General features: G+C 54.3%; 1 protein-coding gene across 4 annotated transcripts; it reads right to left on the reverse strand.

Annotated features, from left to right (window-relative positions):
* Window positions 1-4725: 4725 nt before the first annotated feature.
* On the reverse strand, window positions 4726-23544 carry prrt2 (proline-rich transmembrane protein 2). Of its 4 annotated transcripts, none has more exons than XM_063063058.1 (5): window positions 23532-23544; window positions 22756-22832; window positions 13647-14117; window positions 7161-7293; window positions 4727-6103 (listed from the first exon to the last, which is right to left on the reverse strand). In XM_063063058.1, the coding sequence occupies exons 3-5, from the start codon at window positions 14013-14015 to the stop codon at window positions 6093-6095; spliced, it is 513 nt and encodes a 170-aa protein (XP_062919128.1). In that variant the 5' UTR covers window positions 14016-14117; window positions 22756-22832; window positions 23532-23544; the 3' UTR covers window positions 4727-6092. The 4 variants fall into 4 exon arrangements, with proteins under 4 accessions (XP_062919130.1, XP_062919128.1, XP_062919129.1 ...); XM_063063059.1 differs by lacking the exon at window positions 23532-23544 and adding an exon at window positions 23042-23087; XM_063063060.1 differs by lacking the exons at window positions 22756-22832; window positions 23532-23544 and adding an exon at window positions 23008-23047 and having other exon boundaries at window positions 4726-6103.
* Between the last annotated feature and the right edge of the window lie 2748 nt (window positions 23545-26292).

The raw sequence follows: 26292 nt of genomic DNA on the forward strand, positions 1-26292 counted from the left end.
TAGCCTGACCTCAGTGGTTGGGAAGATGTTAGAGTCGATGGAGTACTTGGTGACACAGGACAAGATAGCACAAAGTCAGCATGCTTTCATTCAGGGAAAATCCTGCCTGACGAACCTGTTGGAATTCTTTGAGGATATTACAAGTAGGATAGATAAAGGGGATGCAGTGGATGTTGTATCTTCGGACTTTCAGAAGGCCTTTGACAAGGTGTCACACATGAGGCTGCTTACCAAGTTAATAATAAGGTTTGTCCATCATCATCAGTGAAGACCTCGACACCATTAGTACTTTTTACGAGGTCGAGTTGCCAGCTCGACACTCAACCCGGCACAGATGGAAAGCATGCCCGGGAGCGGCCCAACTGGATTCGAACTCGGGAACCTTCGCTCCGGAGTCCGGTGCTGATATCACTCCGCCACCAGCCGGCTTGTGATGGTGTCGAGACTAGCACTTGATTTGTGAGCATCAGCCTCACTCTCTCACTCTCTCTTCCCAATTCCCATCTGGATCCAATGGCAAGACAAGAGTCGAGACAGGAGTGTATGGAGTGTCAGGGAGGGGTAGCACCTCTGGTGGGGGAACATGTCACGTCCGTTTCAAGGCGGTTTGTCCACCTTTGGTCCCCACCTGGCACTCAGCTCTCACCTGTGGCTCCCCGTAGTTGTTTGCATGCGACAGCGACCACACCCCGGGCAACGGCTTCAACAAGCCGGCTAAACCAGGTGAGGGCAGCCGACGGGTCTCAAACCCTCGGTGTGATAGGGAGTTGTCCATCTCAGCATGTGAAGACAGCCTCCGGCGGACTGAGCGGACGAGACCAATGGAAGGTCCAACAGTCAAGAAGGCGGTCTCTGCAAGTGTTGTGGAACGTGTAGAGCAGGACAAGACACAGAAGACGTCCTGGTCATCCACTGCACCTGGTCTCATCTCCCATCTCCAGCTTGCCAACCTAAGAGCCCATGGTTTTACAGGAAAGTTACTAACATGATTAGAGCATTGGCTGATTGGTAGGAGGCAGGGAGTGGGAATAAAAGGATCCTTGGTGGGGGAGTCTAGGACAAGAGGGCACAGCCTCAGGATAGAGGGGCATCCACAGAGATGCGGAGAAATTTCTTTAGCCAGAAGGTGGTGAGTTTGTGGAATTTGTTACCACCGGCAGCTGTGGAGGCCAGGTCATTGGGTGTATTTAAGGCAGAGATTGATAGGTTCTTGATCGGACATGGCATCACAAGTTACAGGGAGAAGGCCAGGGACTGGGGTTGAGGAAGGGGAAAAACGATCAGCCATGATTGAATGGTGGAACAGACTCGATGGACCAAATGGCCTAATTCTGCTCCTATGTTTTACAGTATTTTCCCCAGATGTGGGGAATCAAGAATCAAAGGGAACGGGGCTGGGATTCAGGTGAGTGAAGAGACGTTTAACAGGGACCTGAAGAGCAACATTTTCACACAGAGAGTGGTCTCTACGTGGAATGAACTGCCAGAGGAAGTGGTTGAGGAAGGTACATTAACAACATTTAAAAGACACTCAAACAGGTCCGTGGACAGGAAAGGATTAGACCAATATGGCCAAACACATGTGAATGGGACGAACTTAAATAGGAGCCGTGTCAGCACAAAGAGGTTCGGCCAAAGGGTGCGTGACTCTAACTTTCCAGTGAACCTCCTGCACAATGTCCAAGTCCTCCACTGTAACAGGGTGACCAGAAATGCACATTCCAGAGCTAAGGAAAGGAACTATCTCCTTGCTGCAACAAGGTCAGGGACTTCAAAGACAAGGAAGTCAATTCTTTTCCAGCTGAGGTTCAAAATGAAGAAAAAAAATATATTTTTTTAACTGAGAGTTAAAAAGGGCTGCTGGGTTCCAGCAGCTGAGGGCTGGATTCACACACTCCATCCTAGGGGTCTCCCAACTCCCCAACAATTTCACATGTTTTAGATTGATGCACCCTCGGCAGCAACCTGTCTGAATGTACCATGGTTTGGTATGACAACTGCTCTGCCTGTGACCGCAAGAGACGGCAGAGGGTTGTGGACACAGCTCAGCACATCACGGAAACCAGCCTCCCATCCACGGACTCTGTCTGCACCTCCCACCCTTTAGGTAAAGCAGGCAGGGTTATCAAACCCCCCCCCTAACACCCTGGACATTTGGGCAGAGATACAGAAGCCTGAAAGCTCATCACAGCAGACTCAAGGACAGCCTCCACCCCACTGTTACATATTGAATCCAACAAGATTGGCCTCCCAATCTACCTCAGTGTGGCCCTCGCACCTTTACTGTCCGCCTGCACTGCCCTTTCTCTGTAACCGTGACACTTTATCCTGCATTCTGTTACCGTTTTCCCTCAATGCACTGTCTGATGATCTGACCCGGGTGGACAGTGTGAGAGAGAAGCCCAAGCTCTTCACTGTATCTCCAAACTGATTCCATTTCCTTCCTACAGCACAGTGACCAGAGGAAGCGCAATACTCCAACCAAGCTTTGTGAAGTTGGAAAACATTCTCTCTCAGTTGTTCTTCACCCTACACCACCTCATCGACCGGGATGGGCACACGGAATTGTCAACACCAAACTGAATTGTCTTGTTGCAATCATAACCTTGAACTCTCTTACTCACACACATACACACTTCCAAACCTGTCTAATCACTCCTCAGAGCTCCAGCCTCCCCAGTCTCAGCAACACCCTCCAGGCTCTTTTCTGCACCCTCTCCAGCTTAATTACACCTTTGTATAGCTGGGTGAGCAGGACTGCTGCCCTGCTGTAGTCTCATAAAGCTGGAATGGGACATCCCAGCTGCTGAACGGGTCCTGCCCAAACCCCCGAAGAGACTGCCAGGGTTAAGGCTGGAAAGTAACTGAGGTCACAGGTCTTTTACCTCTCACCTCCCAGCTTGAAACTTCATCTCCCGCCCCCCCCCACACTCACCTATCACCTGTTAGCTTGTACTGTTTGCCCTCTCCCCACCTTCTTATCCTGGCTTCTGCCCCCTTTCTTCCCAGTCTTGGCCCAAAATGTCAACTGTTTATTCCCATTGCCTGACCTGCTGAGTTCCTCCAATGTTTTGTGGGCTGTTCCAGATCTCCAGCATCTGCAGATCTCTTATGTTTATGACTCTGTGTGCACACAGGCGGTTCCCTGAAATCAGTGTCACAGGTAGACAGGGCAGCACCCTGGCCTTCGTCAGCCAGGGAACTGAGCTCTGGAGTTGGGAGGTCACGTTACAGGTCCGGAGTTGGGAGGTCACGTTTCAGGTCAGGAGTTGGGAGGTCACGTTACAGGTCAGCAGTTGGGAGGTCACGTTACAGGTTTGGAGTTGGGAGGTCACGTTACAGGTCAGCAGTTGGGAGGTCATGTTACAGGTCAGCAGTTGGGAGGTCAAGTTACAGGTCCGGAGTTGGGAGGTCACGTTACAGGTCTGGAGTTCGGAGGTCACGTTACAGGTCAGGAGTTGGGAGGTCACTTTACAGGTCAGGAGTTGGGAGGTCACGTTACAGGTCAGCAGTTGGGAGGTCAAGTTACAGGTCCGGAGTTGGGAGGTCACGTTACAGGTCTGGAGTTCGGAGGTCACGTTACAGGTCAGGAGTTGGGAGGTCACGTTACAGGTCCGGAGTTGGGAGGTCACGTTTCAGGTCAGCAGTTGGGAGGTCACGTTACAGGTCAGCAGTTGGGAGGTCACGTTACAGGTTTGGAGTTGGGAGGTCACGTTACAGGTCAGCAGTTGGGAGGTCACGTTACAGGTCCGGAGTTGGGAGGTCACGTTTCAGGTCAGGAGTTGGGAGGTCATGTTACAGGTCAGCAGTTGGGAGGTCACGTTACAGGTCTGGAGTTGGGAGGTCACGTTACAGGTCAGCAGTTGGGAGGTCACGTTACAGGTCAGGAGTTGGGAGGTGACGTTACAGGTCAGGAGTTGGGAGGTCACGTTACAGGTCAGCAGTTGGGAGGTCACGTTACAGGTTTGGAGTTGGGAGGTCACGTTACAGGTCAGCAGTTGGGAGGTCACGTTACAGGTCAGCAGTTGGGAGGTCACGTTTCAGGTCAGCAGTTGGGAGGTCACGTTTCAGGTCAGGAGTTGGGAGGTCACGTTACAGGTCAGCAGTTGGGAGGTCACGTTACAGGTTTGGAGTTGGGAGGTCACGTTACAGGTCAGCAGTTGGGAGGTCACGTTACAGGTCAGCAGTTGGGAGGTCAAGTTACAGGTCAGCAGTTGGGAGGTCACGTTACAGGTCTGGAGTTGGGAGGTCACGTTACAGGTCAGCAGTTGGGAGGTCACGTTACAGGTCAGGAGTTGGGAGGTGACGTTACAGGTCAGGAGTTGGGAGGTCACGTTACAGGTCAGCAGTTGGGAGGTCACGTTACAGGTTTGGAGTTGGGAGGTCACGTTACAGGTCAGCAGTTGGGAGGTCACGTTACAGGTCAGCAGTTGGGAGGTCACGTTTCAGGTCAGCAGTTGGGAGGTCACGTTTCAGGTCAGGAGTTGGGAGGTCACGTTACAGGTCAGCAGTTGGGAGGTCACGTTACAGGTTTGGAGTTGGGAGGTCACGTTACAGGTCAGCAGTTGGGAGGTCACGTTACAGGTCAGCAGTTGGGAGGTCAAGTTACAGGTCAGCAGTTGGGAGGTCACTTTACAGGTCAGGAGTTGGGAGGTCACGTTACAGGTCCGGAGTTGGGAGGTCACGTTACAGGTCCGGAGTTGGGAGGTCACGTTACAGGTCAGGAGTTGGGAGGTCACGTTACAGGTCCGGAGTTGGGAGGTCACGTTACAGGTCCGGAGTTGGGAGGTCACGTTACAGGTCAGGAGTTAGGAGGTCACGTTACAGGTCAGGAGTTGGGAGGTCACGTTACAGGTCAGCAGTTGGGAGGTCACGTTACAGGTCAGCAGTTGGGAGGTCACGTTACAGGTTAGGAGTTGGGAGGTCACGTTACAGGTCAGCAGTTGGGCGGTCACGTTACAGGTCAGGAGTTGGGAGGTCACGTTACAGGTCTGGAGTTGGGAGGTCACGTTACAGGTCCGGAGTTGGGAGGTCACGTTTCAGGTCAGGAGTTGGGAGGTCACGTTACAGGTCAGGAGTTGGGAGTTTACGTTACAGTTGTACAAGACGTTGGTGAGGCCCCACTTGGGCTATTGTGTTCAGTTTTGGTCGCCCTTCTATCGGAAAGATACCGTGAAGCTGGAGAGATGCAGAGGAGATTGATGAGGATATTGACGGGGCTCGAGGGACTGAGTTATGGAGATCGGTGGGTAGGCTGGGACTTTATTCCCTGGAGCGTAGGAGACTAAAGGGTTACCTTACAGAGGTGTATAAAACCACGAGGGGTACGGACAGGGTGAATGTGCACCGTCTTTTCCCCCAGGGTTGGGGAATCTAGAACCAGAGGGAACAGGTTTAAAGTGAGAGGGGAAAGATGTAACAGGGACATGAACAACTTTTTCACCCAGAGGGTGGTGTGTGTGTGGAATGAGCTGCCAGAGGAAGTGGCTGAGGCAGGTCCATGAACAGCATTTAAGACACTCAGACAGGTAGGTCTGGCTGGAACAGGTACTTCAGTCGGCACGGAACAGTCCGGAATTTCCAGCCATGTAGAGAGCTACAGCCATTTTAAAACGACTCTCCCTCATCCTAATCCCATCCTCCCCTCACCATAGTTAAACATTGCCCCTCTTGCACAGTGAGTAGTTATGTGTTATTCACTAAAACTTCCCACAGGAGAGCTCACTGCCTTGAGGACACAGCTCTCCACACCCTGGGTCAGGGCATGGAGGAGAGTGAGATCTCGATGGGTGGTGTCTCGGCATCCTTCCATGGGGTATAATAGGGTGGGGGGGGGGGAGACCAGGTGGACGGCTCCTTCCGAGGATTCAGAACACATTCTGGGGAGATTCTCTGACCCTCCCTCCCATTTCAAGTGGTTGCATAGGCATGCAAGGTGAACCCGAGGTCCCCAGAGGTGTGGAGATGACAGAGAAGAAGTGGGTGGGGAGATTCTGGATGAGCCGATCCGTGCAGGCTTCTATCCTGGTGAGTCGATGCGGCACAGGAAAGCCGTCTCGATCCACGGAGATGGGATACGGTGGCTCCCGAGCTCACTGCAGGACTGTGGAGGAAGAGAAAGATGTTAGTGGAATTGACCTTCCCATTCATCCCCACCATCCACATTCCCAATAGGACCCACCCTTCCCATTCATTCCCACCGTCAACATTCCCAATGGGACCCACCCCTTCCCATTCATTCCCACCATCCACTTTCACAACGGGACCCATTCATTCCCATCCCTTTCCACCAACCACATTCCCTTTCCCAACAGAACCCATTCATTCCCATCTTCCACATTCCCAATGGGACACACCACTTCCCATTCATTCCCAACAGGACCCACCCCTTCCCACCATCCATATTCCGAATGGGACACACCCCTTCCCATTCATTTCTACCATCCACATTCCCAACGGGACACACCACTTCCCACTCATTCTCAATGTCCATATTCCCAATGGGATCCACCCCTTCCCATTCATTCGCATCATCCACATTCCCAACGGGACCCACCCTATCCCATTCATTCCCAACGTGACCCACCCCTGCCCATTCATTTCTATCTTCCATATTCCCAATGGGACCCACCCCTTCCCATTCATTCGCTTCATCCACATTCCCAATGGGACCAACCCCATTCCATTCATTCCCAATGGAACCCACCCCTTCCCATTCATTCCCAAAGGAACCCACATCTTCCCATCCATTTCTATCTTCCACATTCCCAATGAGAACCACCCCTTCCCATTCATCCCCACCATCCACATTCCCAATGGGACCCACCCCTTCCCATTCATTCCCACCGTCCACATTCCCAACGGGACTCGCCCCTTCCCATTCATTCCCACCATCCACTTTCACAACGGGACCCATTCATTCCCATCCCTTTCCACCATCCACATTCCCATTCCCAACGGACCCCATTCATTCCCATCTTCCACATTACCAACGGAACCCACTCCTTCCCATTCATTCCCATCATCCACATTCCCTACGGGACACACTCCTTCCCAATCATTCCCACTGTCCAGATTCCCAATGGGACCCTCCCCTTCCCATTCACTCCCACTGTCCACATTCCCGACGGGTCCCCGCCAATCCCACTGCATGCACTCACTGGAGAAGTTAATCACACAGTACGCTCCGATGATGAGCAGGCCGCCCACAAGCGCCACCACACTCAACAACTTGGCCACTCGTCCCAGCCGCCGGGCTCCATCAACATCTCCGTTCTGGAAGCTGTTCCTAGACTGGGGCAGAACACCATCATTCCCTCAGTGAGGGAGAACGAGCCAGTCCCATGACCAAACTGCTCAACAGTGTGGAGGGAGATTCACTCTGTGTCATCCCGGGAGTGTGTGATGGGACGGTGTGGAGGGAGATTCACTCTGTGTCTGACCCCGGGAGTGTGTGATGGGACGGTGTGGAGGGAGATTCACTCTGTGTCTGACCCCGGGAGTGTGTGATGGGACGGTGTGGAGGGAGTTTCTCTCTGTGTCTGACCCCGGGAGTGTGTGATGGGACGGTGTGGAGGGAGTTTCACTCCGTGTCTGACCCCGGGAGTGTGTGATGGGACGGCGTGGAGGGAGATTCATTTTGTGTCTGACCCCGGGAGGGTGTGATGGGACGGTGTGGAGGGAGATTCACTCTGTGTCTGACCCCGGGAGTGTGTGATGGGACGGTGTGGAGGGAGATTCACTCTGTGTCTGACCCCGGGAGTGTGTGATGGGACGGTGTGGAGGGAGTTTTTCTCTGTGTCTGACCCCGGGAGTGTGTGATGGGACGGTGTGGAGTGAGCTTCACTCTGTCTGACCCCGGGAGTGTGTGATGGGACGGTGTGGAGGGAGTTTCTCTCTGTGTTTGACCCCGGGAGTGTGTGATGGGACGGTGTGGAGGGAGCTTCACTCTGTGTCTGACCCCGGGAGTGTGTGATGGGACGGTGTGGAGGGAGATTCACTCTGTGTCTGACCCCGGGAGTGTGTGATGGGACGGTGTGGAGGGAGATTCACTCTGTGTCTGACCCCGGGAGTGTGTGATGGGACGGTGTGGAGGGAGTTTCACTCTGTGTCTGACCCCGGGAGTGTGTGATGGGACGGTGTGGAGGGAGTTTCACTCTGTGTCTGACCCCGTGAGTGTGTGATGGGACGGTGTGAAGGGAGCTTCACTCTGTGTCTGACCCTGGGAGTGTGTGATGGGACGGTGTGGAGAGAGATTCACTCTGTGTCTGACCCCGGGAGTGTGTGATGGGACGGTGTGGAGGGAGCTTCACTCTGTGGCTGACCCCGGGAGTATGTGATGGGACGGTGTGGAGGGAGTTTCACTCTGTGTCTGACCGCAGGAGTGTGTGATGGGACGGTGTGGAGGGAGTTTCACTCTGTGTCTGACCCCGGGAGTGTGTGATGGGACGGTGTGGAGGGAGATTCACTCTGTGTCTGACCCCGGGAGTGTGTGATGGGACGGTGTGGAGGGAGTTTCACTCTGTGTCTGACCCCGGGAGTGTGTGATGGGACGGTGTGGAGGGAGCTTCACTCTGTGTCTGACACCGGGAGTGTGCGATGGGACGGTGTGGAGGGAGATTCACTCTGTGTCTGACCCCGGGAGTGTGCGATGGGACGGTGAGGAGGGAGATTCACTCTGTGTCTGACCCCGGGAGTGTGCGATGGGACGGTGTGGAGGTAGATTCACTCTGTGTCTGACCCCGAGTGTGTGATGGGACGGTGTGGAGGGAGTTTCACTCTGTGTCTGACCCCGGGAGTGTGTGATGGGACGGTGTGGAGGGAGTTTCAGTCTGTGTCTGACCCCAGGAGTGTGTGATGGGACGGTGTGGAGGGAGTTTCACTCTGTGTCTGACCGCGGGAGTGTGTGATGGGACGGTGTGGAGGGAGATTCACTCTGTGTCTGACCCCGGGAGTGTGTGATGGGACGGTGTGGAGGGAGATTCACTCTGTGTCTGACCCCGGGAGTGTGTGATGGGACGGTGTGGAGGTAGATTCACTCTGTGTCTGACCCCGGGAGTGTGTGATGGGACGGTGTGGAGGGAGATTCACTCTGTGTCTGACCCCGGGAGTGTGTGATGGGACGGTGTGGAGGGAGTTTCACTCTGTGTCTGACCGCGGGAGTGTGCGATGGGACGGTGTGGAGGTAGATTCACTCTGTGTCTGACCCCGGGAGTGTGCGATGGGACGGTGTGGAGGGAGTTTCACTCTGTGTCTGACCCCGGGAGTGTGCGATGGGACGGTGTGGAGGGAGTTTCACTCTGTGTCTGACCCGGGGAGTGTGTGATGGGATGGTGTGGAGGGAGTTTCAGTCTGTGTCTGACCCCGGGAGTGTGTGATGGGACGGTGTGGAGGGAGATTCACTCTGTGTCTGACCCCGGGAGTGTGCGATGGGACGGTGAGGAGGGAGATTCACTCTGTGTCTGACCCCGGGAGTGTGTGATGGGATGGTGTGGAGGGAGATTCACTCTGTGTCTGACCCCGGGAGTGTGTGATGGGACGGTGTGGAGGGAGTTTCTCTCTGTGTCTGACCCCGGGAGTGTGTGATGGGACGGTGTGGAGGGAGTTTCACTCTGTGTCTGACCCCGGGAGTGTGTGATGGGACGGTGTGGAGGGAGATTCACTCTGTGTCTGACCCCGGGAGTGTGTGATGGGACGGTGTGGAGGGAGTTTCACTCTGTGTCTGACCCCGGGAGTGTGTGATGGGACGGTGTGGAGGGAGTTTCACTCTGTGTCTGACCCCGTGAGTGTGTGATGGGACGGTGTGAAGGGAGCTTCACTCTGTGTCTGACCCTGGGAGTGTGTGATGGGACGGTGTGGAGAGAGATTCACTCTGTGTCTGACCCCGGGAGTGTGTGATGGGACGGTGTGGAGGGAGCTTCACTCTGTGTCTGACCCCGGGAGTGTGTGATGGGACGGTGTGGAGGGAGTTTCACTCTGTGTCTGACCGCGGGAGTGTGTGATGGGACGGTGTGGAGGGAGATTCACTCTGTGTCTGACCCCGGGAGTGTGTGATGGGACGGTGTGGAGGGAGATTCACTCTGTGTCTGACCCCGGGAGTGTGTGATGGGACGGTGTGGAGGGAGTTTCACTCTGTGTCTGACCCCGGGAGTGTGTGATGGGACGGTGTGGAGGGAGCTTCACTCTGTGTCTGACACCGGGAGTGTGCGATGGGACGGTGTGGAGGGAGATTCACTCTGTGTCTGACCCCGGGAGTGTGCGATGGGACGGTGAGGAGGGAGATTCACTCTGTGTCTGACCCCGGGAGTGTGCGATGGGACGGTGTGGAGGTAGATTCACTCTGTGTCTGACCCCGGGAGTGTGCGATGGGACGGTGTGGAGGTAGATTCACTCTGTGTCTGACCCCGGGAGTGTGTGATGGGACGGTGTGGAGGGAGTTTCACTCTGTGTCTGACCCCGGGAGTGTGTGATGGGACGGTGTGGAGGGAGTTTCAGTCTGTGTCTGACCCCAGGAGTGTGTGATGGGACGGTGTGGAGGGAGTTTCACTCTGTGTCTGACCGCGGGAGTGTGTGATGGGACGGTGTGGAGGGAGATTCACTCTGTGTCTGACCCCGGGAGTGTGTGATGGAACAGTGTGGAGGGAGATTCACTCTGTGTCTGACCCCGGGAGTGTGTGATGGGACGGTGTGGAGGTAGATTCACTCTGTGTCTGACCCCGGGAGTGTGTGATGGGACGGTGTGGAGGGAGATTCACTCTGTGTCTGACCCCGGGAGTGTGTGATGGGACGGTGTGGAGGGAGTTTCACTCTGTGTCTGACCGCGGGAGTGTGTGATGGGACGGTGTGGAGGGAGCTTCACTCTGTGTCTGACACCGGGAGTGTGTGATGGGACGGTGTGGAGGGAGATTCACTCTGTGTCTGACCCCGGGAGTGTGCGATGGGACGGTGAGGAGGGAGATTCACTCTGTGTCTGACCCCGGGAGTGTGCGATGGGACGGTGAGGAGGGAGATTCACTCTGTGTCTGACCCCGGGAGTGTGCGATGGGACGGTGTGGAGGTAGATTCACTCTGTGTCTGACCCCGGGAGTGTGCGATGGGACGGTGTGGAGGGAGTTTCACTCTGTGTCTGACCCCGGGAGTGTGCGATGGGACGGTGTGGAGGGAGTTTCACTCTGTGTCTGACCCGGGGAGTGTGCGATGGGACGGTGTGGAGGGAGTTTCAGTCTGTGTCTGACCCCGGGAGTGTGTGATGGGACGGTGTGGAGGGAGATTCACTCTGTGTCTGACCCCGGGAGTGTGCGATGGGACGGTGAGGAGGGAGATTCACTCTGTGTCTGACCCCGGGAGTGTGTGATGGGACGGTGTGGAGGGAGATTCACTCTGTGTCTGACCCCGGGAGTGTGTGATGGGACGGCGTGGAGGGAGTTTCTCTCTGTGTCTGACCCCGGGAGTGTGTGATGGGACGGTGTGGAGGGAGTTTCACTCTGTGTCTGACCCCGGGAGTGTGTGATGGGACGGTGTGGAGGGAGATTCACTCTGTGTCTGACCCCGGGAGTGTGTGATGGGACGGTGTGGAGGGAGTTTTTCTCTGTGTCTGACCCCGGGAGTGTGTGATGGGACGGTGTGGAGGGAGCTTCACTCTGTCTGACCCCGGGAGTGTGTGATGGGACGGTGTGGAGGGAGTTTCTCTCTGTGTTTGACCCCGGGAGTGTGTGATGGGACGGTGTGGAGGGAGCTTCACTCTGTGTCTGACCCCGGGAGTGTGTGATGGGACGGTGTGGAGGGAGATTCACTCTGTGTCTGACCCCGGGAGTGTGTGATGGGACGGTGTGGAGGGAGATTCACTCTGTGTCTGACCCCGGGAGTGTGTGATGGGACGGTGTGGAGGGAGTTTCACTCTGTGTCTGACCCCGGGAGTGTGTGATGGGACGGTGTGGAGGGAGTTTCACTCTGTGTCTGACCCCGTGAGTGTGTGATGGGACGGTGTGAAGGGAGCTTCACTCTGTGTCTGAACCCGGGAGTGTGTGATGGGACGGTGTGGAGGGAGTTTCTCTCTGTGTCTGACCGCGGGAGTGTGTGATGGGACGGTGTGGAGGGAGTTTCTCTCTGTGTCTGACCCCGGGAGTGTGTGATGGGACGGTGTGGAGGGAGTTTTTCTCTGTGTCTGACCCCGGGAGTGTGTGATGGTACGGTGTGGAGGGAGCTTCACTCTGTCTGACCCCGGGAGTGTGTGATGGGACGGTGTGGAGGGAGTTTCTCTCTGTGTTTGACCCCGGGAGTGTGTGATGGGACGGTGTGGAGGGAGCTTCACTCTGTGTCTGACCCCGGGAGTGTGTGATGGGACGGTGTGGAGGGAGATTCACTCTGTGTCTGACCCCGGGAGTGTGTGATGGGACGGTGTGGAGGGAGATGCACTCTGTGTCTGACCCCGGGAGTGTGTGATGGGACGGTGTGGAGGGAGTTTCACTCTGTGTCTGACCCCGGGAGTGTGTGATGGGACGGTGTGGAGGGAGTTTCACTCTGTGTCTGACCCCGGGAGTGTGTGATGGGACGGTGTGGAGGGAGATTCACTCTGTGTCTGACCCCGGGAGTGTGTGATGGGACGGTGTGGAGGGAGTTTCTCTCTGTGTCTGACCGCGAGAGTGTGTGATGGGACGGTGTGGAGGGAGTTTCTCTCTCTGTCTGACCGCGGGAGTGTGTGATGGGACGGTGTGGAGGGAGTTTCTCTCTGTGTCTGACCCCGGGAGTGTGTGATGGGACAGTGTGGAGGGAGTTTTTCTCTGTGTCTGACCCCGGGAGTGTGTGATGGTACGGTGTGGAGGGAGCTTCACTCTGTCTGTCCCCGGGAGTGTGTGATGGGACGGTGTGGAGGGAGTTTCTCTCTGTGTTTGACCCCGGGAGTGTGTGATGGGACGGTGTGGAGGGAGCTTCACTCTGTGTCTGACCCCGGGAGTGTGTGATGGGACGGTGTGGAGGGAGATTCACTCTGTGTCTGACCCCGGGAGTGTGTGATGGGACGGTGTGGAGGGAGATGCACTCTGTGTCTGACCCCGGGAGTGTGTGATGGGACGGTGTGGAGGGAGTTTCACTCTGTGTCTGACCCCGGGAGTGTGTGATGGGACGGTGTGGAGGGAGATTCACTCTGTGTCTGACCCCGGGAGTGTGTGATGGGACGGTGTGGAGGGAGATTCACTCTGTGTCTGACCCCGGGAGTGTGTGATGGGACGGTGTGGAGGGAGTTTCTCTCTGTGTCTGACCGCGAGAGTGTGTGATGGGACGGTGTGGAGGGAGTTTCTCTCTGTGTCTGACCCCGGGAGTGTGTGATGGGACGGTGCGGAGGGAGTTTCACTCTGTGTCTGACCCTGGGAGTGTGTGATGGGACGGTGTGGAGGGAGTTTCTCTCTGTGTCTGACCGCGAGAGTGTGTGATGGGACAGTGTGGAGGGAGTTTCACTCTGTGTCTGAACCCGGGAGTGTGTGATGGGACGGTGTGGAGGGAGATTCACTCTGTGTCTGACCCCGGGAGTGTGTGATGGGACGGTGTGGAGGGAGTTTCTCTCTGTGTCTGACCCCGGGAGTGTGTGATGGGGAGGGAGAGTGGGGAAATGGAAGGTGTGTTGAGGACGGCGGGGGTGGGGGTTAACTCACCATGACGGAATAGACGAAGGCGACGATGTTGAGAGGCCAGATGGGACAGAAGCAGGAGAGGGCGGCCAGGAAGATGTAGTCGCGGGGTTTCGGCAGCTCCGCTCCATCCACGGTCTGCTGCGAGGCGGGACGGTACAGGCTGGGGCGGGGCGAGTTTTGTCCGGCCGCGGGAGTCAGCTGGGAGACGGAGCCGGCCCTGGCCGCCCGCAGGGGTGTGTCCGGTAACACGGCGGAGGTGCTGGGCTGCTCCACGACCCCGTGGCCATTCGCCTCAGGCTTCGGCGGGCTGGCAGGGGCGCTGTCCGCAGGGCGGGGGCTCGGCTGAGGCGCCACAACCTCCGGCAGCTGGCTGTCCGACGTCACGGCCATGGCTGAGTCGGGGAAGAGGGGAGGCGAGAGGAGTGTGAGGAGGGTGAGGAGGGTGAGGAGGGTGAGGGAGAACAGGCTGAGAGGGGGGCACGGGGGCGAGGGCTGGAGCGCAGAGGAATGGGAGAGGGTGAGGAGGAGAAAGGTGGAGGGGAAGAGGGCGGAGAGAGGGGCAATGAGGGTGGGGAGAGGTGAGAGGGAGAGTTGGGAGGGATGGAGGGGAGGCGGAGAGGGGTCGAAAGGGTGGAAGGAGGGAGAGTAGAGGAGATGGGGAGTTGAGGGGGAGAGGGAGATGGGGAGAGGGGAGTGGAGAGGGGGAGAGGGGAGTGGAGAGGGGGAGGGGAGAGAGCGGGGTGAGAGGGGGAGGGGAGAGATTGGCGTGAGAGGGGAGGGAGGGGGAGGGGAGAGGGGGAGGGAGGGGAGAGGGGGAGGGAGAGGAGAGGGGGAGGGAGAGGAGAGGGGGAGGGAGAGAGGAAAGGGTGGTAGGGGGTGAGAGGTGGAGTGGGGAGGGGACAGAAGGGGAGGGGAGAGAGGAGGGGAGAGGAGGGAGGGGAGATAGGCAGAGGGGTGAGAGGGGAGGGGAGAGAGGGGATGGGGAGAGAGGGGGTGAAGGAGGGGGAGGGAGAGAGGGGAAGGGGTGAGAGGGGGTGAAGGAGGGGGAGGGAGGGGAGAGAGCGGGGTGAGAGGGGAAAGGGCGGAAGGGTGTGAGAGGAGGGATGGAGAGGTTTGGGGAAGGGTTAAGAGAGGCAGAAGACAGTTGAAAGTTCACACCACAGACACGAGTCAGTCTGCCATCACACCCTGAGTGAGGTGGAAATGTGAGTGGTCACCTGGAGCGAGAGAGGGAGGCGAATGGACGATCAGGGAGATGCGGGGATGCACCGTGCAGTGAATTAACCGTGTGTCAGGCCGGCTCGCCACCGGTCACCGTGTCTCCACTCCGTGACAATCATAAACCGACTTTACAATCCCAGCTTCTGCACCCAGTGGGTCCCATGCACAAACACGACCATCAGTGCTCCGTGCGTCCGTGTCCGTGTCCGTGTCTGTTTCTCTGTGTCTGGGCACGCGTGTTTGGGTGTGTGAGGGAGAGAGCAGAGGAAGTGGTGGAGAGAGGGGGAGGGTGAAAGGGAGAGGGAGGGGATTGTAAACGTGTGTGAACTGTGTATGTGCAGATTAGAATCTCACAACAAATGCAATCACACAGAAACAGGCCTGTCACACCAAACAGCCCACCCCAACCCACCTTGGAAATGTACATGTCCGAGCGTTAACCCCTGCCTCGACCACTTTCTTTGGCAGCTCGTTCCATATATGGACCACGCTCTGGGTGAAAAAGCTGCCTCTCAGATCCTGTCTGTGCCTCTTGTGGTTTTATACACGTCTGTAAGATCACCCCCAGCCCCGGTCTCCCGCGCTCCAGGGAATAAAGTTCCAATCTGCCCACCCTCTCTCCGTAACTCAGTCCCTTTAGTGGCAGCAATATTCTCCTGGATCTCCGCACCCTTTCCAGCTCATTCCCGTTCCATGCTGAATGGATGCGCTGAGGAGTGTGGTAGAACGGAGAGATCTGGCAATCACAGAATCATAACTCCTTGACTCCTGAAGCACAGGTAGACAGAGTCAATGTCCCTGATGACTCAAAGTGCTGAGTACAGGAGATGAGATGTTCTGTTGAAGTTGTATAAGACATTGGCGAGGCTGGATTTGGAGTGTCGTGTAAAGTTTTGGTCACCTACCTAGAGGAAAGATGTAAATAAGGCTGGAAGAGTACAGAAACAATTTTCGAGGCTGTTGCTGAGTGGAAAGGACCAGAGTTAAAGAGAAAGACTGAATAAGTAAGGTCTTAACGCTTTGGAGTGCAGGAGAAGGAGGGGAGATTTGATACTCAGTTATGAGGAGTATTGATAGGCTTTTCCCACCTGCGGGGGAACTTCTTCACCCGGCGGATGGTAGGAGTGTGGAATGAGTTGCCAGTGGAAGTGGCGAATGTGATTTCAATCACAATGTTTAAGAGAAGTTTGGGTGGGGGGGTGGGGAGGAGGGTGCAGGGCCGATGGAACCAGGCAGAATGCATCTGTTTGGCACAGACTACATGGGCCAATGGGACTGTTCCTATCACCCTATGACTATAAATCTCCTCTGCATTCTGACCAAATTAATGGCATCTTAATTATAGCAGAGTGACCAGAACTGACAACAATGCTGCAAGTGTGGTCCCTCTAATCTTGTGCAAATGCAACATAACATAACCCCTGTACCCAGTGCCCTGACTGATGAAGGCTAGGGTTTCAAACACCTTCTCCTCCCTGTCTACCTGTGACTCCACTTTCAGGGAACCCGTGGTCTCTCTGTTCGACAATACTCCCCAGAGCCGTTCACTGTGAAAATCCTACCTTGATTTGTCTCCCGTAACACAACACCTTGCACTTATCAGAATTAAACTGCATTTGCCATTACTCAGCCCACTTTCCCAGCTGATCAAGAACTCCTTGTATATTCCAAGCAATTACCTTTAATATTCATCACATCAAATATGTCAGTACTGCCTGCAAACTTACAGAAAACATCCTCCAAGCTAAGTTGTCAATAAAGATGACAAACAGCCATGGGCCCAGCAGTGACCCCTGGGGAACACCACTAACCATGGGTTCCCCAGTCCAGGAAACCTCTCACCTTCACCCTCTGCTTCCCACCATCGAACCCCTGTGTGTCCAATTCTCCAGTCCTGCCTGGATCTCCCATGGGATCTAACCTTACAGAGCAAGCTGCCATGGGGTAACTTACTGAACAACGGGAACAACTACCTTGGAAATGACCAGACAATGAGTAACCCATTAAAAAATCATTGTGTTCATAAAACATCATCTCCCATAGCAAAAGTAATTCTGGCTACACACAGCAAACATATCTATCAGATGCAGAAATCTTCACAAACTGATGGTGACATGAAATGAACAGTGACTCTGTACAGTTACACAGTGACCCTCACCCTGAATAAACAGTCACTCTGTACAGTTACACAGTGACCCTCACCCTGAATAAACAGTGACTCTGTACAGTTGCACAGTGACTCTCACCCTGAATAAACAGTGACTCTGTACAGTTGCACAGTGACCCTCACCCTGAATAAACAGTGACTCTGTACAGTTACGCAGTGACTCTCACCCTGAATAAACAGTGACTCTGTACAGTTACGCAGTGACTCTCACCCTGAATAAACAGTGACTCTGTACAGTTACGCAGTGAGTGACCCTCACCCTGAATAAACAGTGACTCTGTACAGTTACACAGTGAGTGACCCTCACCCTGAATACAGTGACTGTACAGTTACACAGTGACCCTCACCCTGAATAAACAGTGACTGTACAGTTACACAGTGACCCTCACCCTGAATAAACAGTGACTCTGTACAGTTACACAGTGAGTGACACTCACCCAGAATAAACAGTGACTCTGTACAGTTACAGTGACCCTCACCCTGAATAAACTGTGACTCTGTACAGTTACACAGTGACCCTCGCCCTGAATAAACAGTGACTCTGTACAGTTACACAGTGACCCTCACACTGAATAAACAGTGACTCTGTACAGTTGCACAGTGACCCTCACCCTGAATAAACAGTGACTCTGTACAGTTACACAATGACCCTCACCCTGAATAAACAGTGACTCTGTACAGTTACACAGAGACCCTCACCCTGAATAAACTGTGACTTTGTACAGTTACACAGTGAGTGACCCTCACCCTGAATAAACAGTGACTCTGTACAGTTACACAATGACCCTCACCCTGAATAAACAGTGACTCTGTACAGTTACACAGAGACCCTCACCCTGAATAAACTGTGACTTTGTACAGTTACACAGTGAGTGACCCTCACCCTGAATAAACAGTGACTCTGTACAGTTACACAGTGAGTGACTCTCACCCTGAATAATCAGTGACTCTGTACAGTTACACAGTGACCCTCACCCTGAATAAACTGTGACTCTGTACAGTTACACAGTGAGTGATCCTCACCCTGAATAAACAGTGACTCTGTACAGTTACACAGTGAGTGACCCTCACCCTGAATAAACAGTGACTCTGTACAGTTACACAGTGACCCTCACCCTGAATAAACAGTGACTCTGTACAGTTACAGTGAGTGATGCTCACCCTGAATAAACAGTGACTCTGTACAGTTACACAGAGACCCTCACCCTGAATAAACAGTGACTCTGTACAGTTACACAGTGACCATCACCCTGAATAAACAGTGACTCTGTACAGTTACACAATGACTCTCACTCTGAATAAACAGTGACTTTGTACAGTTACACAGTGACCCTCACCCTGAATAAACAGTGACTCTGTACAGTTACACAGTGACCCTCACCCTGAATAAACAGTGACTCTGTACAGTTACACAATGACCCTCACCCTGAATAAACAGTGACTCTGTACAGTTACACAGTGAGTGATCCTCACCCTGAATAAACAGTGACTCTGTACAGTTACACAGTGAGTGACCCTCACCCTGAATAAACAGTGACACTGTACAGTTACACAGTGACCCTCACCCTGAATAAACAGTGACTCTGTACAGTTACACAGTGAGTGACGCTCACCCTGAATAAACTGTGACCCTGTACAGTTACACAGTGAGTGACCCTCACCCTGAATAAACAGTGACTCTGTACAGTTACACAGTGACCCTCACCCTGAATAAACAGTGACTCTGTACAGTTACACAGTGAGTGACGCTCACCCTGAATAAACTGTGACCCTGTACAGTTACACAGTGAGTGACCCTCACCCTGAATAAACAGTGACTCTGTACAGTTACACAGTGACCCTCACCCTGAATAAACAGTGACTCTGTACAGTTACACAGTGAGTGACGCTCACCCTGAATAAACAGTGACTCTGTACAGTTACACTGTGACCCTCACCCTGAATAAACAGTGACTCTGTTCATTTACACAGTGAGTGACCCTCACCCTGAATAAACAGTGACTCTGTACAGTTACACAATGACCCTCACTCTGAATAAACAGTGACTCTGTACAGTTACACAGTGACCCTCACCCTGAATAAACAGTAACTCTGTACAGTTACACAGTGAGTGACCCTCACCCTGAATAAACTGTGACTCTGTACAGTTACACAGTGACCCTCACCCTGAATAAACAGTGACTCTGTACAGTTACACAGTGAGTGACCCTCACTCTGAATAAACAGTGACTCTGTACAGTTACACAGTGAGTGACCACACCCTGAATAAACAGTAAACCTGTACAGTTACACAGTGACCCTCACCCTGAATAAACAGTGACTCTGTACAGTTACAGTGAGTGATGCTCACCCTGAATAAACAGTGACTCTGTACAGTTACACAGAGACCCTCACCCTGAATAAACAGTGACTCTGTACAGTTACACAGTGACCATCACCCTGAATAAACAGTGACTCTGTACAGTTACACAATGACTCTCACTCTGAATAAACAGTGACTTTGTACAGTTACACAGTGACCCTCACCCTGAATAAACAGTGACTCTGTACAGTTACACAGTGACCCTCACCCTGAATAAACAGTGACTCTGTACAGTTACACAATGACCCTCACCCTGAATAAACAGTGACTCTGTACAGTTACACAGTGAGTGATCCTCACCCTGAATAAACAGTGACTCTGTACAGTTACACAGTGAGTGACCCTCACCCTGAATAAACAGTGACTCTGTACAGTTACACAGTGACCCTCACCCTGAATAAACAGTGACTCTGTACAGTTACACAGTGAGTGACGCTCACCCTGAATAAACTGTGACTCTGTACAGTTACACAGTGAGTGACCCTCACCCTGAATAAACAGTGACTCTGTACAGTTACACAGTGACCCTCACCCTGAATAAACAGTGACTCTGTACAGTTACACAGTGAGTGACGCTCACCCTGAATAAACTGTGACCCTGTACAGTTACACAGTGAGTGACCCTCACCCTGAATAAACTGTGACCCTGTACAGTTACACAGTGAGTGACCCTCACCCTGAATAAACAGTGACTCTGTACAGTTACACAGTGACCCTCACCCTGAATAAACAGTGACTCTGTACAGTTACACAGTGACCCTCACCCTGAATAAACAGTGACTCTGTACAGTTACACAGTGAGTGACGCTCACCCTGAATAAACAGTGACTCTGTACAGTTACACTGTGAACCTCACCCTGAATAAACAGTGACTCTGTTCATTTACACAGTGAGTGACCCTCACCCTGAATAAACAGTGACTCTGTACAGTTACACAATGACCCTCACTCTGAATAAACAGTGACTCTGTACAGTTACACAATGACCCTCACCCTGAATAAACAGTGACTCTGTACAGTTACACAGTGAGTGACCCTCACCCTGAATAAACAGTAACTCTGTACAGTTACACAGTGAGTGACCCTCACCCTGAATAAACTGTGACTCTGTACAGTTACACAGTGACCCTCACCCTGAATAAACAGTGACTCTGTACAGTTACACAGTGAGTGACCACACCCTGAATAAACAGTGACTCTGTACAGTTACACAGTGAGTGACCACACCCTGAATAAACAGTAAACCTGTACAGTTACACAGTGACCCTCACCCTGAATAAACAGTGACTCTGTACAGTTACACAGTGAGTGACCCTCACCCTGAATAAACAATGACTCTGTACAGTTACACAGTGACCCTCACCCTGAATAAACAGTGACTCTGTACAGTTACACAGTGACCCTCACACTGAATAAACAGTGACTCTGTACAGTTACACAATGACCCTCACCCTGAATAAACAGTGACTCTGTACAGTTACACAGTGAGTGATCCTCACCCTGAATAAACAGTGACTCTGTACAGTTACACAGTGAGTGACCCTCACCCTGAATAAACAGTGACTCTGTACAGTTACACAGTGACCCTCACCCTGAATAAACAGTGACTCTGTACAGTTACACAGTGAGTGACGCTCACCCTGAATAAACTGTGACTCTGTACAGTTACACAGTGAGTGACCCTCACCCTGAATAAACAGTGACTCTGTACAGTTACACAGTGACCCTCACCCTGAATAAACAGTGACTCTGTACAGTTACACAGTGAGTGACGCTCACCCTGAATAAACTGTGACCCTGTACAGTTACACAGTGAGTGACCCTCACCCTGAATAAACTGTGACCCTGTACAGTTACACAGTGAGTGACCCTCACCCTGAATAAACAGTGACTCTGTACAGTTACACAGTGACCCTCACCCTGAATAAACAGTGACTCTGTACAGTTACACAGTGACCCTCACCCTGAATAAACAGTGACTCTGTACAGTTACACAGTGAGTGACGCTCACCCTGAATAAACAGTGACTCTGTACAGTTACACTGTGAACCTCACCCTGAATAAACAGTGACTCTGTTCATTTACACAGTGAGTGACCCTCACCCTGAATAAACAGTGACTCTGTACAGTTACACAATGACCCTCACTCTGAATAAACAGTGACTCTGTACAGTTACACAATGACCCTCACCCTGAATAAACAGTGACTCTGTACAGTTACACAGTGAGTGACCCTCACCCTGAATAAACAGTAACTCTGTACAGTTACACAGTGAGTGACCCTCACCCTGAATAAACTGTGACTCTGTACAGTTACACAGTGACCCTCACCCTGAATAAACAGTGACTCTGTACAGTTACACAGTGAGTGACCACACCCTGAATAAACAGTGACTCTGTACAGTTACACAGTGAGTGACCACACCCTGAATAAACAGTAAACCTGTACAGTTACACAGTGACCCTCACCCTGAATAAACAGTGACTCTGTACAGTTACACAGTGAGTGACCCTCACCCTGAATAAACAATGACTCTGTACAGTTACACAGTGACCCTCACCCTGAATAAACAGTGACTCTGTACAGTTACACAGTGACCCTCACACTGAATAAACAGTGACTCTGTACAGTTACACAATGACCCTCACCCTGAATAAACAGTGACTCTGTACAGTTAGTGTGACCCTCACCCTGAATAAACAGTGACTCTGTACAGTTACAGTGTGACCCTCACCCTGAATAAACAGTGACTCTGTACAGTTACACAGTGACCCTCACACTGAATAAACAGTGACTCTGTACAGTTACACAGTGACCCTCACCCTGAATAAACAGTGACTCTGTACAGTTACACAGTGACCCTCACACTGAATAAACAGTGACTCTGTACAGTTACACAGTGAGGGTCAAGGGGAGAGGGAAGTTGGGGTCTAGGTAGACTCGGGGGTGGGGAGCAGGGGATCTCAGGGAGAAAGCAGGTAAGTATAGAAGGGGGCAGATGTGATTGAATGGGGAAGTTGGGGTGGAGACGATTATCTAGGGAGGGAGAAGTGTGTGGGAGAGCAGCAAGGGAGCAGGTTAGTGGAGGGGAGCTGGAGGGTGAGGGGAGGGACGAGTTCAGGATGGGGAGAGTGACGGGAGAGGGAAGAGAGGGATGGAGGGAGCAAGCCAGGAATGTAGGTGAGAGTTTGTAAGGATGAGAGATGGAGAGATGTGGGTGGGGTTTTGTGTTGGGGTGGCGGTGCTGGGGACGGGGACAGGGGTTGCGGTCTGCGGCTGCGGATGGGGAGTGCAGGGCAGGGGTGGGGTGGGGTGGGGTGGGGTGGGGGACAGCCCACGGGAGGAATTCCCGAATCCAGCCGATCTCTCCGCTGACTCACCGGATTTTCCCGGGACGCCGGAGGGATTCTGTTCGATTCCGCCGGTTCTCAGTGAAGCCGAGCTTCTGGTAGAGGAGCTGGAGGAAGATGAAGATGAGGAGGAGTTGAGGCGGGGGGGGGCGGGGAACGACACCCTGTGTGTGAGAGAGAGACGCACCGCTTCCCCTGGGTGTAACAGGAGCGTATCTGCCGTCACTCACTGCTCATACACAGAGTGCCTCTGCTCTCCCAAACACACGGACAGACACACACCCGTGTTTACCCTCGCAGCCACGCTCACACTCACACTCCGCCGGGATCCGTCCACATCACAGACTCTGCAATACGTCGCTCCGTACAACCGCATCCGCCCTCAGCCACACTCGCCCCCTCCCCTCAGCACTCCCTCTCTCTATCACACTCGCCCCCTCCCCTCAGCCCTCCCTCTCTCTATCACACTCACCCCTCCCCTCAGCCCTCCCTCTCCCCTACCTTCCTCTATCACACACCCCCTCCCCTCAGCCCTCCCTCCCTCTATCACACTCGCCCCCTCCCCTCGGCCCTCCCTCTCCCCTCCCTCTCTCTATCACACTCGCCCCCTCCCCTCAGCCCTCCCTCCCTCTATCACACTCGCCCCCTCCCCTCAGCCCTCCCTCTCTCTATCACACTCACCCACTCCCCTCGGCCCTCCCTCTCCCCTCCCTCTCTCTATCACACTCGCCCCCTCCCCTCAGCCCTCCCTCTCTCTATCACACTCGCCCCCTCCCCTCAGCCCTCCCTCTCTCTATCACACTCACCCGCTCCCCTCGGCCCTCCCTCTCCCCTCACTCCTCCCTCCCTCTATCACACACCCCCTCCCCTCGGCCCTCCCTCCTTCTATCACACTCGCCCCCTCCCCTCAGCCCTCCCTCTATCACACTCACGCCCACCCCTCGGCCCTCCCTCTCCCCTCACTCCTCTCGCCCTCTATCACACTCACCCCCTCCCCTCGGCCCTCCCTCTCTCTATCACACTCGCCCCCTCCCCTCAGCCCTCCCTCTCTCTATCACACTCACCCCCTCCCCTCGGCCCTCCCTCTCCCTTCCCTCCCTCTATCACACACCCCCTCCCCTCGGCCCTCCCTCCCTCTATCACACTCGCCCCCTCCCCTCGGCCCTCCCTCCCTCTATCACACTCGCCCCCTCCCCTCAGCCCTCCCTCCCTCAGCCACACTCGCCCCCTCCCCTCAGCCCCCCTTTCTTTATCACACTCACCCCCTCCCCTCAGCCCTCCCTCCCTCTATCACACTTGCCCCCTCCCCTCAGCCCTCCCTCTCCCCTCTATCACACTCGCCCCCTCCCCTCAGCACTCCCTCTCTCTATCACACTCGCCCCCTCCCCTCAGCCCTCCCTCTCTCTATCACACTCACCCCCTCCCCTCGGCCCTCCCTCTCCCCTCCCTCCCTCTATCACACTCGCCCCTCCCCTCAGCCCTCCCTCCCTCAGCCACACTCGCCCCCTCCCCTCAGCCCTCCCTCTTCTATCACACTCACCCCTCCCCTCGGCCCTCCCTCTCCCCTCCCTCCATCACACTCACCCCCTCCCCTCACTCCTCCCTCCCTCTATCACACTCCCCCTCTCCCCTCAGCCCTCCATCTCCCCTCACTCCTCCCTCCCTCTATCACACGCCCCCTCCCCTCAGCCCTCCCTCCCTCTATCTCACTCACCCCCTCCCCTCGGCCCTCCCTCTCCCCTCACTCCTCCCTCCCTCTATCACACTTGCCCCCTCCCCTCAGCCCTCCCTCTCCCCTCCTCCCTCCCTCTATCACACTTGCCCCTCCCCTCAGCCGTCCCTCCCTCTATCACACTCACCCCCTCCCCTCAGCCCTCCCTCTCTCTATCACACCCCCTCCCCTCGGCCCTCCCTCTCTCCTCACTCCTCCCTCCCTCTATCACACTCGCCCCCTCCCCTCAGCCCTCCCTCCCTCTATCACACTCACCTCCTCCCCACGGCCCTCTCTATCACACTCCCCCTCTCCCCTCAGCCCTCCATCTCCCCTCACTCCTCCCTCTCTCTATCACACTCACCCCCTCCCCTCGGCCCTCCCTCTCCCCTCAATCACACTTGCCCCCTCCGCTCAGCCCTCCCTCTCCCCTCACTCCTCCCTCCCTCTATCACACTTGCCCCCTCCCCTCAGCCGTCCCTCCCTCTATCACACTCACCCCCTCCCCTCAGCCCTCCCTCTATCACACTCCCCCTCTCCCCTCACTCCTCTATCACACTCGCCCCCTCCCCTCAGCCCTCCCTCCCTCACACTCACCTCCTCCCCTCGGCCCTCTCTATCACACTCCCCCTTTCCCCTCAGCCCTCCATCTCCCCTCACTCCTCCCTCTCTCTATCACACTCACCCCCTCCCCTTGGCCCTCCCTCTCCCCTCACTCCTCCCTCCCTCTATCACACTCGCCCCCTCCCCTCAGCCCTCCCTCCCTCTATCTCACTCACCCCCTCCCCTCAGCCCTCCCTCTATCACACTCCCCCTCTCCCCTCAGCCCTCCCTCTCCCCTCACTCCTCTATCACACTCGCCCCCTCCCCTCAGCCCTCCCTCCCTCCATCACACTCACCTCCTCCCCTCGGCCCTCTCTATCACACTCCCCCTTTCCCCTCAGCCCTCCATCTCCCCTCACTCCTCCCTCCCTCCCTCTATCACACTCGCCCCCTCCCCTCAGCCCTCCCTCTCCCCCTCATCCCTCGCTCTCTCTCTCACATTCCCCCTCTCCACGATATTGCCTCTCTACCACTCTCCTCTTCCTCCTCCTATACCCCTCTCTGTCTCCCTTCCCCACACCCCTCCTGGAGAACCCATACTCTACCCAGGACCACATTTCCTTCCCTCTCTCTCTGTGTGGCTCTGGTGTCAAGATGTATTTCTCTGGTAAATTGTGTAAAATTCATGTTAATTTTACCCTGTGTTTCTCATGTTTATGATGTACTCAGCTGCCACTGCTGGTAAAAGTAATTTTTCATGATGATACCCTGGTTATGAATACCTGTGAAAACTAACAGACTTTAAGCTTGAGACATTGGAGCAGAATTGGACCATTCAGCACATTGGGTTGGCTCCATTTCCCTCCCAACCCCATCCTCCGACCTTCACCCACAACTGTTCATGCCCTGACTAATGAAAAATCTATTATCCTCAGCCTTAAGTACACCCAATAACCTGGCCTCCACACTCACCCATCCTGCTCTGTCTTTCCTGCTTTTATTTCCTCAAAGAATTCCCTTGAGGAAACTATGCTGACTGCAGTCCATTTCATCACGTGCCTCCAAGTACCACAAAACCTCATCCAGCATCTCCCTAACCACTGAGGTCAAGCTAAGTAGCATTTAGTTCCCTTTCTTCTGCCTCCCTCCCTTCTTGAAGACAGGAGTGACATTTGCAAATTTCCAGTCCTCTGGAAGCATGCCAGAATGGAGTCATCCTTAAAAAATGATGATTAACACTTTCACTATCTGTTCAGCCATGTCTTTCAGAACCCTGGGATGTAGTCCATCTTGTTCGGGTGACTTATCTGCCT

Source organism: Mobula hypostoma, chromosome 11 (genome assembly GCF_963921235.1).
Source record: "Mobula hypostoma chromosome 11, sMobHyp1.1, whole genome shotgun sequence".
NCBI classification, from domain to species: domain Eukaryota; kingdom Metazoa; phylum Chordata; class Chondrichthyes; order Myliobatiformes; family Myliobatidae; genus Mobula; species Mobula hypostoma.